Raw genomic sequence first — 19,402 nt, forward strand, 5'->3', positions numbered from 1 at the left:
GAGAATATGGAAGGTGAAATTCTCATGGGACCTCATTCCTAGACAAAGAACTACAGGCATGTAATGACAGCTGACAGGTGGAAAAGTAGTTTCCTCTGGATACGAGCCTCTAATTGGTTACCCAATACCTAGTAGTCATCCCCAAATCATTTAAGTACAGGCAACACTAAACTGACTTAGCAGGCTGCATTTGAATATTTATGAACATACACACACCAATAATGATTAAGGAAAAAGAGGCCATATTTGAGAGGGCATGGTCAAGCCCTGGAGAGATATGCCCTCTTCTGGCTTCCACAGGTACTAGGCATGGATGTGGTTCACAGACATGTATATAGAGGCAGGCAAAACCCCATAAAAATAAAATAAATTATTGTTATTGTTAATAATACAATTTTAAACTAAAAACAGATATTTTCTAAAACAAGAAATAAATAAAAATTTAAATTGCTAACCCTTAAATATTGACTGATGTACAAAATTGTGACTTCATTGATCACTGACTCGTTTACTCTCCTAATATAATGAAGATGCCATTGGGATCTGAAAGCTAATATCAAGACCTGTGTGTGGATGGCAGAGCACTAGTCACCAGGTAATGTGCCTTCAATAAACACGGTAGAAAAGAAATCTCACTTGGTTGTAGACACCTGTCCTCACCATGGTCTTGTCCCTGCTCTACAGCTTAAGTGACAGAAGATGGCTCTTTGTCTTACATGCACACTGAGCCCTCATTAACATTGTACCAGACCTCACCAGATCGCATGAAGAACATGCTAGGGTCCAAAGAGAAGTGGGATGTGGGAAGACTGGATGTGCTCCACTCTTATAGCTACTTTGCTTGGAAATCTTTTGGTCCTTCGGCTCTCTATGTTTGCCTATTATAACCGAGATGTCTGTGGTGGGATAAGACGGCAGAGTTACTCACATCCTGAATTAAATCCACTTTGTTAGTTCCACACTCCTTCTGCAAACTATCTGAGGGGCTATTGTGCACCTTGTTACCACACTAAGACACTGGGACATGGTGATCACTACTAAATCAAGCAAGCCTTACAACTTGTATACCTGCACAGACTCTATATAATTCCCTAGGCATGACTGGCAGTTCTTGTAACAAACATACCAGTAACTTAAGGGAGATACTCAGATTTCTTTATTTCTTGTGTAGACTTGAAATATTTTCTTATTAATAAAATCTAACTTCCACAACATCTTCTAGGGTGTAATTTTCCAGAACCTGGTACCAGAAATAGTACTTTTTGTAGCTATTAGCAGATGTTACTTGGAAGGAAGATGAGATAGTCAATTTATTTACCATAGGATTTTGTACATATCTATTGTGTCATCGCAGACTTGAATATGCAAAAAGAGACACTTTCGCACATTTCCAATCTTCTTTCTCCATAAAATACATTATTAGTTTTATCTTATCAGAAAATTGATCCATAGAATTCAGTGGCTCAATAATAGCATTAATATGAATTGAATAGTGCATTGTGTGATACGCCATTTAAGACTTTGGCATCCCCCTTTTTAGACCTATATTATAGAGCTATATTATACAATTGAAAGTTTTATTTAGTTAGTTTGCACATAAAACTTCTTACATCAGCTGACTCATAGAATGTATATGAATATTTGTGTGTGTGTGTGTGTGTGTGTGTGTGTGTGTGTGTGTGTGTGTGCACGCTTTAAACCAGACAAGTCTAGCCAACAAATCAGTGCTATTGGAAGGTGGGATTTCAGAAGTTAGTAGATAACACCTTTTCTAGGAACATCTTCTTAGGAAGTAAGAGTGATAGACAGCAGGGGATCTACATCTGAGATTTCTTTCTTACCAACATTAGAATCCTGGGTATAATTCAGACAGAGGCAAGGCTGAGCATCATCACTGGACTCTAGAATCAACTGTTAGCAGCCACCAGTAGCATTGAAAGCTGTTGACCCCACCCACAAGCAAGGCCAAGGGAGTCCTGGGCATGGAGACAAATCAGGACCACAGAGGCCCTAGTTTGTAATCCCTCAGCCTGAGCAATTTCCAGCTTCCCGGAGAGGAGGAAAAGAGGGACACCAGTGGCTGTGGGGCTTATAGAAAAGTGCTCCCTTAGGGAAACTTGAGGTTGGAAGAAGGCAATCCAAAACTCCATGCAACAATATTTTGGCTTTGTATCCGGCGGCATAGCATCCTTATTTTTTACTTGCTTTCACTTTTGTATGTTTATATACAATTTGATATATTAGTTATTTCAGTGTTGTACTAACACGAACTTTTGTGACAACTTTTTGATTGATAATTTTATAAGCGTGTTTAAAGTGTTTTGACCGTATCCCCCTCCATTCCCTCCTCTGCAATTCTTCCCTTCCCCCGCCTTTCACTTACCCTGTCATGCATGCTCCCCCTCTTATAACCTACTGAGTTCACGCATGGGGAAGTTTTGCCAATCATGACTGAAAAAAAAAATCTTTAATTAGGCTATGTGACTAACTAGAAATAAAAGAGAAGCATGCTGTATAGAATAAAACTGGACACTCTCATCCTAAGTTCCTTAAAACTGTACCTGTATGTTATCTTTTACAGTGGCTTATTTAGAATATATCGTTAACATTTTAACTATTTCTTCATTCTGTATTTAAAACATCTGTGAATAATTAAAGAAAGCTCCCTACCAACTTTTTGAAAATACAATTCAAATCTTTTCAGAAGTAGTAAGTTTTTGATGCTTTTGAAATGTTTTATCCCATTAAATAAAATAGTGTTAGGAGTTGAAGGGAGTTGCTTGAGCTTTTATTTCTCAGTCATGGTGATCTGATTTTTAGAAGATTACATTTTTTTTTAACGTGCTAAAAATTCTGAGTTGTTTTCGAAGTAGATTCCATGTCTGAAGAAATCATTCTCGTTTCTACGGCAGCTCCTGGGGAGCAGAGAAGGGGCTTCACACTCTTCATGAGTTGATCATAATGACACATCTCCTGAGGCACACCAGAAGCTCATCCCAGCTCACCCCGAGACGGCTTCGCGTGTGAGCTGGGAATCGACCTCTTTGAGGCATTCTGTTGATAGGGTTAACCGTATTGGTGGAAGACCAAGTTATTTGATGCAAATAGATTTTCAAGAAAATCATTATGCTAAATACTTAATAGAAGGATTTCATCTACATACGGCAGCAACTGTGACCTGCTTTCAAGATGACATCACTGGGTGTCATGTGGCTCTTTATACATTCCAGCCTCAGAAAGAGGTAACCTACGAGAAGCAGAAGAGTCTGCTGATATTTGCTGTGAGAATCTTCAGCAGACAGAAGCCGGGACGAGAGGGAGGCAGAGCTGCTTGCACAGTGTGTATCGTGGAATTCCACAATGGAGCCTTGTGGAGTTTTCAGCTTTATTTTCATATATTTTTTAAGTTAATGAAGATTAGGTGAATCAAGTGCTTCATATTAGAGGGGAATTGTTCTCTTCATAAAGATCAAGAGGTTCTCTCTTTGGACTTCTCTGTTCTCCAAGGAGCCTGGTCATCTTTGTATGTTTATTCCCCCTATTTGAACAACGCAGACAAAAACCAGGCAGTTTCTTCTCTTGGGAAACTTACATTTTTCCTTCAGTTTTGAAGATTTATGCTCCAAGATTTGCTTTAAGCTGCCGGGGTTGTTAACTAAAGGGGAGACATCACACCTCGCGGCATGCGCTGTAGAAACTCTCTAGGTAACTTTACCTGCTAACAAAGTGGCTCTCTATGGATTCCTTTCCAAGGCGGTTTCAGTGAACCGCTCTTCCTTCTCAAATGGACGAGGGTAGCTCTTCAGCACCATGGAGAGGTCTGAGCAGCGCGTAAGGGCCGCGTGGGACTGCGACCCAGGCAAGCAAGCTGACAGAGTAAGTTTTCCACATCCAGTCTTGTATACCATAGACATATGGGAACAGTAACCCCCAAGTCTAATAAAACAGACACTATAAAAGATAGGTTCTTCACTGCATTTTAAAGTTTAGAGACAACCAGGTAAATGTTATTTTAGAAAGAGCTAATATGCTCATTTAAAGAAAATATTGCATTCTATGATGTGAATGTCTGTACTTTGAATTTTGAGAATGTTGAAAGTTAAAACTCCAACACAAATTAACTACACTGAAAATATACAATCCAGATGTTTTGGAACTATCATTTTATAAACATACATAGATAGTTTCAAATGTGCAGTTTGTTGCTCTTTGTAATCAGAAGGGGCTGAAAGGGGGTTTCTGATTGGTCACTAACCTGAAGAGCAGTTAAACTCTTAGACCACAGATCATAATTTCCATTCCAAAAGAGCACTTAGCTGTCCTAATGTTCAGACACACAGGTGACAATTGTGACTTAAAGCGCTGGCATTTATTTGCATCAAATACATACAGCGGAACTGATGGAGGTTATAAGCAGCTTCTTAAAATAACATGATTAGATATGGGCTATTGAAATTGCTATCTTAGTATCACTAGATATATTTATTTAGTTTCAAAACTTCCAACTTAACTGTTTAAATTAAAAATTCAAAAACAACAAATTTATTGTCGTCCCCCCCCCAATCATTCTTTAGCCACCCTTACAAATCATCCGTACACCCCTGGAGAACTGTATATTACAACCTCACACAACCAAGGGAGAAGATCCTCTTAATTGCTGCCAATAACGACCCCAGCACATATTCTGTGTAGGAGAACATAGGGCCATTTAAAACATAATTAAAGAAAAAAATTTTTTCAGGCCAGTTAAATATAGTTTCAGACACATATGCTAAACCCTTTACTTTAAAGTATAACGACACTCTTTTAATGTTATTATGATATAAAACTCACTTCTCTTGATGGTTCTTATATTTGAAAACATCAAGCATAGATATTTCTTTCTATTATATATTAATTTCAGCTGAATTGCCATTCATCTTAACTCTTCAGTAACTTGCCATTTGATTTTTAGATAAATGGTACTTATTCTTGACAGTATGTGAAATGTATAATTTAAAAAGACATGACTTAATTTTGCACTAAGGTGCTATTGTTATATGTATTTTTGACAGCTTTGCTTAGTAGATACACTAGAGCTTTCCTAAATTGATCTCAATATTTAAGAGAACTAAGCGATTTGAAATGTGTGAAACCTAGCTTTACCACCCAGATCTTTTAGTTTTGTTTGCTTGGGTTTTACGTTTCTGCATGGATTTTAGAAGGAAACAGTGTTTTTCCCCATAGTAGCTGTGCTGTGGGACTTTGTTTTAACATTCTTTTTCTCATGAGCTGTGTCTATTCCCTAGAGGAAGTGGACCTTGGACAAGTCTTTTTTGAGTGGAGAGACTATCCTTCAATAACACAGACAATGTGAGGCTGGTGTCATAACCTGTGCCTGCTGTATGCTCTAAAGTTGGGTTTGTGAGGCTTGCTAGATTCAGGGATCTGTTATCTGTCAATCTTTTCCTCTCTCTCAGTCTCTCAAGGACATAATGTGGTACAATATTGTCAGGAGTGAAGCATTTTACATTTGTTCCTCTTTGGAAAACATTTTGGTGATGTATTTATAACCGCCGCTACCTAGCTTAGACAGTTTGAGATATGGTTGTTTATGTATTTGCTTAACTAGAAATTGTTGCTACATGACAAACCACCAACAGATGTTAGCTTCAGGTCTGATAGCCTTTCAATCATTATTGAAAGAGTGCAAATCACCCAACAACAGAAGACACACAGAGCTATTTAGACTGTGAGTGCTCCCCATTTTGTCCTTTTTCTTTTTCTTTTCTTTTTTTTTTTTTTTTTACAGCATTCTGTTGGTAGCAGATGTGTGTGAACAATCTTAAATTTAGTTGACTGACATTTTGTTTTTCTTGCCAACGTAAAAATATGCTCACAGTTTTGTGGTTCACCCACCCTTGCGGGGCTCTATAACCTTTGGCTGAAAAAAGTGTGGGGGGGTATCTGTTTAGCAAAAACCACTGTAGTTAAAATCCTTTGTAAGGATGCTGGACATAGATGGGAATGATAGATATGTTTTCACTGGAGTTTTTAACCCTTTTAATCCTTCAGAAAAGTTGGTCTTATAAATGGTTCTTACAACCTGGAAATGTTTCCTACTGTTGGATCTGTTTCCATCAGAGCTTCTTCTAGATGTGACATATCTGGGATTTACAGTGACAGCAGAGTCCTCTTCATGTGGGAGAGCTTGGGAGTAGGTTTGGGTCAAGGAAACAGCTATTTACAAACACACTGAATTCCTGAGATTATTTATATTAGGATGTTGGTTGGTCCCAAATGATTTCTTGACTTAATTTAAAAGCTTTCTGTCACTATGAATGGCACTCAATGAATGTCGGGGTCTTAAGATCAGAACCCAGTTTTCCAAAGAATATCTCTGAACGTATGCATCAGTCTAGATTCACCCATCTCTGTCACACTGAGCGCTCATTATCGGCAATTCCTGGCGCTGCGGATTTTGAGCTTTAGACTCAATTATAAACATGCAATTAACTTATATAATTCAAAGACAGTCTAAGCGTTTCAAACCATTTGTACATTAAATAATTCCATGACATGACATGATGCTACTACTCAAAACATCTTGTGTTTTGAAGAATCTTGGTCTGGGAATATTTCAGCTGTAGGTTCTCCAGTGAGTTTTGTTTTGACTGCTGAATTTGAAAACTATTCTTTCAGTTCCCCAGTTATACACATAAGAAATATTCTAACTTCATCTTTCATGATAGACCTACATAAATAAAAATATACTCATGCAATATGAATTTTGGATTTGTATTAGTCATTATTGGAAATAATGGTGTCATCTGAACTGTTTCAGAGAGTAGAACTCAAAGAACTTAGAGATTTCCCATGGAGGTCATCTATGCAGTTGAAAGATTAAAAATGAAACCCAAGTCTTGATACTATGTTTTTCTCATTTTAATTTGTATTTCACAAACTGGATCCTGTAAGTGATCATGACTCTCTCTCTCTCTCTCTCTCTCTCTCTCTCTCTCATAAAAACTAACTAAACATCTAGTGATAATTCAGAATACACAAGCCTAAACCAAAGAAGTTAGAGCTAATCATTAGAATATACACACACCATCTCCATCTTACATGACTTATCAAAGTCTCTGAACTCTCATCTGACTTAGATTGATCTTAGATTATCTTAGCCATACTTCTGGACTCAACACATCACCACATTCAGCCTGGCTCCATTAAGAACATCTTTTGAGTGATATGCATTCAGAATCCGGCACTCTACAGTGACATCTGCTTTTGTCATCTCCAGGATGTGTCTTGGGGTCTTCATCTCTGGGGTTTATTCACCACAAAGGCAGTGAAGAAACTTTTCTCCACTTGGATTTGTTTTGGGTAGGTTGGAATTGATAAGACTGTCCTAAGAAAAACAAGCATGCTGACTCTCCATAATATATCAATATGGCTTTCCAAGTTATCCATGATTGGTTGAGTCTAATGATTTGACAGTAATTAGACAAGGACAAAAAGACTTCAATGGCTTAGAGAAAGCTACACAATTTTTCCAAGTTTCATTTGTTTTGGGATTGCTCAAGGACTGTAGATACAGACACTGTATGTAAATTTACTTTGATTATTTGACATCTTTGTGAATGAAATCATAACTCTAATTGAATATAGTTTTGTTGGTTAAATAGCCTTACCAAAGAAGTGTTAACTAAGAATCTGAGTGACATTGGGTCAAGTTTCTCAGTGCATGTTATGTGTATGGAAGTGTGCCCATGCAAGCACATATGTGCTTATGCGCCTATGTCCATGTATGCACGTGCATATAGTGGAGTAAATCATTCCTAAGGTCCTCTCCAACTTGAACATAGAGGGGAAACAATATTGAGATGGCTCAGCAGTTAAGAGCTCCTGTGCTCCTTCAGAGGACTCATTTTGGTTCCCAGCACCCATGTTGGTAGCTCACGACTGCCTATAACTGCAGCTCCTGGGAATCTGATTTCCTCTTCTGGACTCCACAGTTACACAAGGCAGGCACACACACACACACACACACACACACACACACACACACACACAAACACACCACAGTGAGGGGGGAATAAAAATTTAAAGATAGAAGACAAACCTTTATTCAGTCACCCTTTACTAGTTATGTACTCTGATACTGAAGTAAGGACTAACATGACTAATTCACTATTCCTGAGCCCTGAAGGAATCAATCGTTTTAAGAATGAGCAAGAAAGAGGCAGATTGAGAAATAAGTTAAAAAAAAAAACACCTGATGGTTCTGTTTTAAACCTCGGGAGTTGGAAAACATCTAGGAAGCAGAGTGTAATGTATCACTTGGAGCTGCTGGCAAAGGGAAACGATGGAATAAAAGGGAATGAGCAGAGATAGAAATACAATTTATGTCTTCATTGTGTCTACCATGGAGATGATGGGAAATGTGGAAGAGAAATGCAAAACTGCAACACCCTGATCTCTGACCACCCCAGTGGCCCCAGTGGCTGTACTCAGGGTAAACACAACCTCCTGCTGTTTGTTTTCATCCTTTGCCTGCAGCTGGCCACTCTGTGTGCCTATAGCTAATGGTAGATCCAGAGAGTCACAGCTGCCAACACTTCCTTTTTATAATTCAGAGAAATTCCAAAGCTGTATGCTATCCATCCCTAAGGTTTGCTCTGAATGTAAATCTCTGCTTGATTAACAGTTTATCTGTTTGTTTTTAAAGTACATGCCATATTTTTTGGCTCATTCACAACAAATAGAACCCCAAAACATTAATGTGTGTGTGTGTGTGTGTGTGTGTGTGTGTGTGTGTGTGTGTGTGTATACCTGTGAAGGCCAGAAGAGGAAATCAAATTCCCTGGAGCTGCAGTTATAGGCAATTCTGAGCTACCAATATGGGTGTTGGGAACCAAACTGGGTCCTCTGAAAGAGCACAGGAACTTTTAACTGCTGAGCCATCTCACCAGCTCTTAAGCTTTTAAATAAGACAATATTGCTTCCCCTCTATGTTCAAGTTGGAGAGGACCTTAGGGATAATTTACTCCATCATATGTACATGCATACATGGACATAGGCGCATGAGCACATATGTGCTTGCATGGGCACACTTCCATACACATAACATGCACTGAGAGACTTGACCCAGTGTCATTCAGATTCTTAGCTAACACTTCTTTGGTAGAGCTATTTAACCAATGCAACCATATTCAATTAGAATTATGATTGCATTCACAAAGACATCAAATAACGAAAGTCTGCAATGCTCTAATGATCATGCAGATCAGTGATAACTTTTGGAAGTCAGTTCTGACCTTCCATCTTGTTGAAGCAGGGTGTTTCTTGCTTCTGCTGCTGCACTGTGCATTTCTGGATAGCTGGCCTGTGAATTTCTAGCCAGTTCTCCTGGTTGCTCCTCTTATCTTGCTGTAGAAATGCTGGGATTACAGGTTCACATTCACATCCATCTTTGTGTGCAAAGATTTGGGGATGGAACTCAGGTCATCGGTCTTGTGTGACTAATGTGTCTGCTGAGCCATAGCCTTGCCCAGAGGTTTCTTTTATAATTACATGTTAGCACTGGATTGTGGAACAAGTCGGCAGAGCAGTATCCCCTGCAGTTCTTCAGAAAACCCAGGATAGCATGAGCTTGGCCTTCTCTAGCACACAGTTCTCAAAGCCAACAGGCAGTTACCTTCCTTCCAGAAAACCAGGAGTGACAACACAGAGGGCAGAGTGGTACGCATGGGAGGCCTGAGTGATCCTCTTTGGAAAGCACACATCCCACAGCCCTCACATTATCCCAGACTGACCCCAGATCCACAGCACACCTAACCTTAGGGAAGACTCAGAAATGCACTTATTTCCAGAGCACTAGGAAGAGAAACAAAATTTTAGAGCACTTAAGACTTTCTTCCACAACCCTGAACTCTGTTCTGCGTCTGCATTAGTCTGTCAGGTTGATAAGTATGGAAGCTGACCCTGGTTAATTTCAGACAAAAAAGGGATGCATTTAAAACACATTAATTGACAGGAATTCTGGGAAATGAGCATGGAGACTTAAGTGGGAACTAAAGAATTTTGATTATTCAGAAGCCCAGGCAGGGGACAATACTGTTGAAGTACATTGGGTGCAATGGCCATGGTATTCTAAAGCATTACTTGTTTCTCTGAGAGACAATTCGTTCAGATCAAAACTTTTGAGCTTAGCCATAGTATGACCTAGATTAGATTGCTAAAATGCACGAAGAGAAAGATGTTTCTCTTCTTCCAAGTGTAATTTTCATAATAGGTTTTGTAATCCCAAGAAAGGGGAACTCAGATACCACACACACACACACACACACACACACACACATCACTCCTGTGCCTGAGGCTATCAGAGTCCCTTGCTGCCTCATTAGATCTAGCGATGGCCCATGCTGGTTCTCCTTCATTCCAGTTGGCCATACGCCCAAACTGCTTTATTGCTGTTGCCGTTGCCTAAGCCCCATTGCTTCTCCTAGGATGTGTTTTGATCACTTTCACCACTTGATTACCCTAATCCATCTAGCATCCTGTGTGAGTCCTGCTCTGGCCTTTTCTGATACTAGCTGAGCTTTTCAGACACTTTTCTACAGCACTTGGCCTTGTTTGAGAACTTAATTCAGACCTGCGACCTGCGTGATAAGTCTACTTGGCTGTTGCCCAGACATTTGACCCATCTCCTGTGAGGTTTTCTCATCTGTAGAATGAAAAAGTCAGCTCTATTCTCATTAGTCTCAAAGGGACACTAGGCTTAACAAGATGGTGCTTCGAGATATTTGAAACACAGGGTGGCATTATCACATTATTATTTCCACAAGCTGTTAACCTGAAGGGGGAAAAGAAAGAGTGGAAATTTAATGCCAGAGAGGTTTGGCACTTTGTCAATTCGACATTAGCTTTGAGGGCTTTTGGAATCTTGCCTGAAGTTTTCAGCACCAAGCAGCTAAAAGCTGTGTTTTTCTGGGCTCCTGATGGTCCTGTCCCTAAGGGATGGCATTCAGTGTTTGTGAGGGATGAACTGTGCCAGGCCCAGTTCAGCGCCCACCAACAGTCACAGAAAAGTCACACCCTGTAGATCGATGACTGCACCCACTGTTCACACTTGGAATAGCACCTCTGACTTGTGCCAGGAGGTTAGAGCTGGGGAAGCAGCCATCCACACATTCATGTGTCATGGAAGTTCCCTGTGCCCTGTGGGCTGTTTATGGCTGGGTGGCTCCTGAGTGGTCATGTGAATCTAACAACAGTCACAGAACTTCTTAGGCGTTTCGAGTGTCGCCGTTGGCAACTGAACTACAGAGTGGGCTAATTAAAATGTACAACAGAGATGTTCACCCTTTTGGAACTTAGCTTTAATGATTTTGGAAGAGAGAAGGTAGGAAAACTCGCTGGATCCAGAGGCACTGGTTCCAAATGGCTTCTTCCGTTTGGAAGGGATTCATTTTCAATTCTTAGGTGTCCATATTTGTGCCTGAAAATGAACTAACTTAGATTTTAGAATCCTTATGTGTCAGAGAGTAAAGTGTTAGGAAGAATCATTCCATGCCAGGGACTACACAGCCCTGTTTGGAACTGACTTATTCTTTATTGTTTAACTCTGAAAATTTGACATAAGACAAATATAATATATTTCAATCACAATCACGCCTCACTCCTCCCACCCAGCCTGTCCCACGCCCAAATTCATTCTTATTATTTTTAATAAAATAACCCTACTCAAGCTGGCCGTATAGCACAGGTGTGGTGCCATCCACTAGAGCATGTTTAGCTTACAGGGATCCACACCCCTAAAGAAAGCTGATTCTCCCACCCCTGGCATTCATCAATTGCCCATTGCCTCTCACCTAGTGGTGGAAGCTTGTGGATCTCCCACATGGTATCTCTCCCACCCATGCTGGAATATTGACTGGCTCCATCGTGAGTAAGTCTTGTATAGGCAACCACAGCTGCGAGTTCATGAGTTCAAAGCTCTTCTTAGTCCAGAAAACACTGTCTTGCCTCAGCCTTCCACAACCTTGGACCCTTCCACCCACCCCTCTCCTTCAGAATCCCATCTATTAATTTTAGTAAATTTCCCATCTTCATAAAGATTGACAGGTCTGAGAGTGCTGTTTACTTTTCACAACAAAGTGCAGTGACCACCGGTTATCTGAAGCTTTTAGGAAGTAAGGCTTCTTCATCAGTGAAATATGTCAATAATGGCAAGCCACCTTCCATTAGTCCACACATTTTGGGCTCTCTTTTATTTTGACACAGGGTCAATTCATTTTGAGAGTTGTTTCCATATAATAAAAATTCCTGTCACGTTTAAATCAATGTTTATTGATTTCCAGTTATAATATGAAACTATGTTCATTTCAGGAAATATAAACAAAGCTTAATAAACTAGTTCAACTTTAATCAAATGTGGACCACTATTTTTAGTATTTTGATAGATTTCCCTGGAATTAAACATAAGAATTAGGGAAAACTGAATCTCTTTATTTTTATGGCCTGAAGGAAGTATTTGCAATATTTTGTACTGTACTTTTTACTCAGTATCGAAGCATTAAACAACGAATATAAAATGAAAACATCACATGTAACCTTACAAAAACCTGTTTCATTTTTATTTATCAGTTAGTAGAGTACACTTAATTTTAAAAAGAGTGAAATTAAGATCAAGTTTTTATTTTTGTTGTCAAATTTTCTCAATCTTTCAGGCTAGAGGAAAAATATTTACATGAACACACATGTTATAAGGCATTGAACAATTAGTCAATTGGCCATTGATCAATGTCTAAACCATTGGAAATAGTCCTAGATTTTATATCTCCATTACATTTTAAGATCTCATCATGAGTATTAGACTTTGTTACAACCTATTCAAAATATTTATAAATATTGTCACAATTCTAGAGCTACTCCAGAGTTATTCTGCTTAAATTTCACCCCATTGGTAGTTACAAATACATATATGGCTTTAAAAGTAAAAATGAAATTGCATCCATTAGTCACCTCTTTGCAATATTTTTAATAGGTCTTCACTTATCTGAGGAATACCATTGAGGTTCTTCACTTCACTGGACAGTGGTCAGTACTAGAAGTCCAGTGGGCTCCATGGTGATGCTGTTCTGATTCCTGTTATTAATTTCCCTGTCTCATTACCCCCTCTTTTACCTCTCAGACTTCATTCGTGGATTGTCTCTATGTCTTTAAGAACTATTTAAATTTGGCCTTTGCAAGAGCTATGCTTTGATATTTGTATTCTGTTTCAAGACATCACAATAACAAACTAGGTTTAACATATTATTTATTTTATTTAAAAATTTATCTTTTTCTCTTTGAAGGTTCACGCATATTTATAATGAAGTTTGGTCTTTTTTACTTCCTACCACACTGTCTCCTGCTGCTTTGTCACTGTTTATACTACACTTTTACTATCCTTATTTTTATTTATGTTCTCCTCTAAAACACTCTAAAATTACTTGAATATGAAAGTATTCTTTTTTTTTTAGTTTTTATGAATGAATTGTTTCAGTGCCTTGGGGTAGGACTACTGAGTCTGAGTATTCTATAAAAAATTCTTTCACTATCTTTGGTATTTTGTGCTCTGAATAGGAACTTTAAAGAAAAAGAGCATTTGATGCTTGGACAATTTTGATAAAAGTATAGGATAGAATCTGTTTTCAATTACTTTCTAGCACACAGCTATGGTCACAGTTATAGTAGCTGAACCGTATAGAGGATTACTATGTTAAGGTACTCTAAGTATGTGATGGCACTAACTCTTCACAACCGTCCTATGGAGTAGGTCCTATAGCTGCTCTTCTCTTACAGGTGAATAGCCTAAGAGTAACTTTCCCTAGTTACATGGTTACTAAGAGACACAAGAGAAAGGCAGCCTGACTTAGAAATTTATTTTTTAACTTCTTTGCTTTTGTGCCTAGTCCCCCCTCAAATGGACAAATAAATAAATTTTTAAATTTAAAATGGGAAAGTAAATGACTAATATTCAATGGCTTTCTGTGGAGTTTAATGTAGCACTTCATATACAAAAATCAATTTCTGAGGCACTGTCAGAATATCATGCAGTTGATGAAAGTGGAGCTTCATGGGCAAAGGAAATGAAGAGAAAAGGGGGAAAGCCACGGCATGTCATGAGTGATGGATGGAGTCTGATTTAATCTTCTCATATCACATCTAGATACATTACATAAACCGAAACTATTTAAAGTCACGTCACAGGAGTTCCAGTCTGTTATTCCCTCTGCTCAGTGAGTCTGAAGTACAGACTATAAAGAAAAATGAAACAAAACACAACTGTACTCAGTATGATTAATTATTAGTGATTATGTCACTCTTAGAGACTGACAGGACTCCAGTTACAAATGCTGCTTGGGTTGCTATCATCTCCTTCGACTTCACTGATTTTTCATTAAAAAAATCTGCAGAGCCACACCACTAGATTACAGTGCTCTCGGCATTGCTAACACAGACTAGCTGAAAATTTTTTTTTTTACACATTATTCCAGAATATGCACCAGCAATAGACCCTGAGCTAAGGATCTTGGATAGTTGACTAGTTTATTGAGACAATTAACTTGTTGTGAGTGATATACATCATTTTTGTCCTTTTCACCCATTTATAATGGCAGCATTAGGACTATGGTGATTTTTAAAGGAGGAGTTAGCCTAAGAGAACCCAGAGAGTAGAACTAAGCAATGGGTTTGTATATTTTTAGTAGGAAAATCACAAGGACTAACAAGTTAGTGTTCCAAGTGCTCATGGCCATAAGCTTTAAATAACTAAGGAGATGCTCTGATGTTTCAGACTACTCCATTCTATGAATTTGAATTTTCATCAGTGTGTTCATCCAGCATACAGACTTCTGAGCATTTGTATCAATGTCTATTGAGAATTCTTAGGAAGCAATAGGATTCATGTCATGTACATAAAGTCATAAGATGATGAGAGAAGAGGGAGCTGTGGAAAAGAGGGATGGGAAGGAAATGAAGTTCTTGATAGTTGTTTGATCTGGTTAATGGACACATGAAGACTGACCAAAATATTCTCTCCAAATAAGCTAGAACAAACTCCAGTCTCACTTTTTTTTTATTTTATTATATGTAAGTACACTGTAGCTGTCTTCAGACACCCCAGAAGAGGGCATCGGATCTCATTATGGATGGTTGTGAGCCACCATGTGGTTGCTGAGATTTGAACTCAGGACCTCTGGAAGAGCAGTCGGGTGCTCTTACCCACTGAGCCATCTCACCAGCCCCAGTCTCACTTTTAAAGTTACTTGTTTGAACATTGGTATGTCTTCTTAAATAAGGAATTAACTGCACTCCCACATGCTTCCAAATACAAAAGGGAAGACATCTTAAAAAAAAAAAAAAAAAAGCTGACAGGATGTCCCTGAGGCTACCAAATTTGCTCCATCCTTTCATCTTGATGAGCACCAATGTTCATGAAGAGGCAAGAAGGGGTAAAGTTGGGGCGAAGATAGTTTGACAGTAAGTGTTGCTTCTGTTGTAACCTGGTCTGAAGCACAGCTGAGACTTCACTGTTAACAATGCAAAGAAAGGAGCAGCCTGTCTGGAGGAATTATAAATGATGCAAGGAGCAGGTGGTTAATGCAAACGGAATCTCAAAGTCAGAGGCAATACTCTTTCTCTCCATCCTTCTGTTTACTGTCCTAATATCAAATTAGCTTCTGGAGATTGGGAACCTGTCATACTCAGGATGCCTTTCAGACTAATTAATTCAATATTTAAGATAAAGAATATCTGTCCCCCTTAAGTTTGAAAGGAAGAAGTGGACAGAAAGCATGCAATGAAGAGAGATGTTTATTTTTTTCTTTACATAATTATTCTCTTTAGAGAAAAACAAAGCAACATAGGGGACTGCAGAGAACCAAACAGGACCAAGGATTAGTGGGAGATCCATGCTTTAAAATTCATGCTTTAGAAACCAGGGAACAAGCTGGTTCTTATGCCAGAGCTAGTACTCTACAGGAGCATGCCTCTGAAAATGTGGAATCATTACTCTGGTGCTGTATGACCATCCATGAGGTCCTAAACAGTGGGGACCGAGTATTTATGCATCTTCAGAGTTTGTGATGACATTGGTATGATGAGAAGTTTGGAATCGTTGCTTTTTATGACCTTTCTGAAGTGCTACTTTGATGGCTTTGTATAGTTTGGAATCGTTGCTTTTTATGACCTTTCTGAAGTGCTACTTTGATGGCTTTGTATACTAAGTCAGGTGGCACTTTCCAAAAGCCACAAACATTTGTTTAAAGCACTGTGAAGTCTCAGCCTACCAGCATCCAATGTCTACATATTTCCATCTCCTCATGAACAAGAAACGACAAATACTATTATCACCATGTTGGTTTGGGTTTTCCATAAGCTCTTACAAGCCAAGTCTGCTAATGAGATGCTTTAAAAATAACCTCCACCCCCGTGTGTGTGTGGGGGGGGGGACAGCTTCAGAAATCTTAACTTCAGAATATGTGGGCATTTATTTATAGCCTACCTTTTGGCTAAGATTTGAGACGACATTTTTCATTCGACAAAACTCTCAAGTGGCACACCATGATTTATAATTTTATTTGTCTGCTGTCTGCATACACTGCAGAAAGTTGAAAAATTATTCAAATCCTGCCAAGTATATTTACAGTTATTTTTCAGATTCTCCCTTCAAAACATTTTAAAGTCTTCATAGAGAATCAAGATCCAACTTCTCAAAGAAGAAAAGACTGAATGGGAGAGAAAAAAAAAAACAGGCTTCTGTCTTTACCCACAAAAACTAGAAGTGGGTCTTGAGTACTCAGAAAACAAAGGAATAGACTAGCAACAAGCCTCCATTTGCAACTGAGACTCAAGTCTCTATGGATATTTTATGCACCATGTCGGTCTGGGCCATAATTGTTAGGAGCACAGGGAGTAAGACTCTTATAATAGATCCCAAACCAGAAAACTACTAAAGGGAGGAAAGAATACAGAGGGGGGTGGGGAAAGAAGGGGAAAAGGGGAGGAGGAGGTGGAAGAAGAGAGGGAGGATTTCTATGCAGGCACTGTGATCCAAACTCGGGGTCTTCTGTTTGTGCAGCAAATGCTCTTGTCCCAGAGCTGTCTGCCCAGCATAATAGTTCTTGCTTTCTATTGCCCCTGCCCTGAATGAAACTGTACATGTTCAGGCTTTTCATTCTGGACCATGACTTGAAGGCAGACGTGGTTGGTGTTGGCCACTGTGTTATCTCTCAGAAATTACACAGAATAGATATTTTATACATTTTAGTGGAAGTCATCCTTGATATGTAATTAATAATGTGCCTGTGTATGCTAGCTACTGAAATACTCGAGCAAAAATTAAAGATAAATGTGAGGGGGAAACAGAAAGACTAGTTACCTCAGAGATCATCAATGTTTGGGTTGTGTGTCAGGTTGTGCAATTATATTTCACTGTTCCAAATTTCAATTTTCAATAATAAAGATGATTTTCCTGAGACAGGGAAAGAAGAAGGCAGTTTCCATACTTTATAGGCAAGAACATGTGAACTAAACTTAGTTCATAAAGCAATATATATATACATACATGTGTGTGTGTGTGTGTGTGTGTGTGTGTGTGTGTGTATGCTTAAGCACCTCCTTTTAGTTAGATCTGAGTTTTTACATATCCCAGATACCATAGAGAGTATTTATTATAAAGGATTTATTTCTTTTAATTTTTTGTGTATGAGTGTTTTACCTCATATATTTCCATTCACCACAAGTATGTAGCACCAGTCAAAGTCAAAAGAAGGTGTCAGATCCTCTGTAGGCAGAATTACAGACAGTTGTGAGCCACCATTGTGGTGGTGTTTAGAACCTTTGCAAAAGCCATAAATGTTTTTAATCATTGAGCATTTCACTTTAAAATATTTAATTGACAAAAGTTGTATATATTATTCAGCATGAAGATTTAATGCATAAATGTATTATATACTGATTACCATCATCCAATTGGTTATCATCTCTTATTACCTGTAATTATTGTTTTGTCTGTCTGGATGGTTAGAATGCTTAAAGTCTGCCCTCTTACCACATTTCAAGCAAGCAATACATTATTAATCACTATATTATGGTTACCATGATATCCATTAACCTTGTCCTCAGGACTCATAACTGTATGTTTTTACCTTTTATATATTGTACTGGCTGGTTTTGTGTGTCAACTTGACGCAGCTGGAGTTATCACAGAGAAAGGAGCTTCAGTTGAGGAAATGCCTCCATGAGATCCAGCTGTAAGGCATTTTCTCAATTAGTGATCAAGAGAGGAGGACCCATTGTGGGTAGTGCCATCCCTGAGCTGGTAGTCCTGGGTTCTATAAGAAAGCTCATCTATAAGATGAACAAGCCAGGGGAAGCTAGCCAGTAAGTAACATCCCTCCATGGCCTCTGCATCAGTTCTGCTTCCTTACCTGCTTGAGTTCCAGTCCCGACTTCCTTTGGTGATGAACAGCAGTGTGGAAGTGTAAGCTGAATAAACCCTTTCCTCCCCAACTTGCTTCTTAGACATGATGTTTGTGCAGGAATAGAAACTCTGACTACACTTCCCCAATTTTCCTTACACTTTAGGTCCTGAGAACCACCACGCCACTCTCACTGATTTTAGAGTCAACATGTCAGGGAGATCATACAGTATTTGTCTTTCCATGTCTGATTGATTTCACTCAGCATCATAGTTCTCTATGTCCATTCATGGTGTCGCAAACAGAAGGGCTTCTGTCCTCTTAACGCTGAGTTACATTCCACAATACTATGTTTTCTTCTCTGTTCTTTCATTCACTGACACTTAGCTTGCTTCTGTATCCTCAGTATTGTGGGTAGTGCAATGGACATGGTGTGCAGATCTGCTTTAACATAGTGACAGAAGTCATTATGTTATTATTTGCTTTAGCTGTGATTATTGGCCCATATTCTAGTGCAGTTTTTAATCATTTGGGAAGCTGCCTTACTGATATTTGTAATGGTTGACCTATTGGCCTTTCCATCAACATTTGTACTTAAAATAGGTGTTGCCATTCTGGTTTTGAAGAGGGACTTAAGTTACTAGCTGGGCTTATCATAACTGATAATGGCTGTTCCATTACATATTTGAACCTCCCAAGTATTGGTGAGCTTTATATTTTAAGAGGAAAAAATAATCAGACATGTAGCAATATGCCCACCCCAGATTTCATAAATTGCTTGCATATTCTAGAGACTATAGATTCCCTATAAATACTAAAGAGCATGCTGATCTTCCCTACTCGATGGTTTCATCTAGTCCAGTGCCCTAGATAAAATCTGGATAAGCATAATAACTTTTAATTTGATTTTCTCTATCATTTAGATTTAATTATGTCCACCCCAAAGCAAT

The 19,402-nt window shown here is 38.7% G+C and overlaps 2 protein-coding genes across 3 annotated transcripts in view; both read left to right on the forward strand.

Annotated features, from left to right (window-relative positions):
• Nucleotides 1-19,402, forward strand: part of Iqschfp (Iqcj and Schip1 fusion protein) — a 734,263-nt gene that overhangs the window by 168,912 nt on the left and 545,949 nt on the right. The window lies entirely within an intron of this gene.
• Schip1 (schwannomin interacting protein 1) overlaps nucleotides 3,671-19,402 on the forward strand; it is a 561,681-nt gene continuing 545,949 nt past the window's right edge. For both annotated transcript variants that reach the window (NM_001113421.1, NM_001113420.1), the window contains exon 1: nucleotides 3,671-3,876. In NM_001113421.1, coding sequence (NP_001106892.1) covers nucleotides 3,811-3,876 — 66 coding nt within the window. In that variant the 5' untranslated portion in view covers nucleotides 3,671-3,810. The remainder of the gene's footprint in view (nucleotides 3,877-19,402) is intronic.

This window comes from Mus musculus, chromosome 3, assembly GCF_000001635.26.
Source record: "Mus musculus strain C57BL/6J chromosome 3, GRCm38.p6 C57BL/6J".
In the NCBI taxonomy this organism is placed as follows: Eukaryota; Metazoa; Chordata; class Mammalia; order Rodentia; family Muridae; genus Mus; species Mus musculus.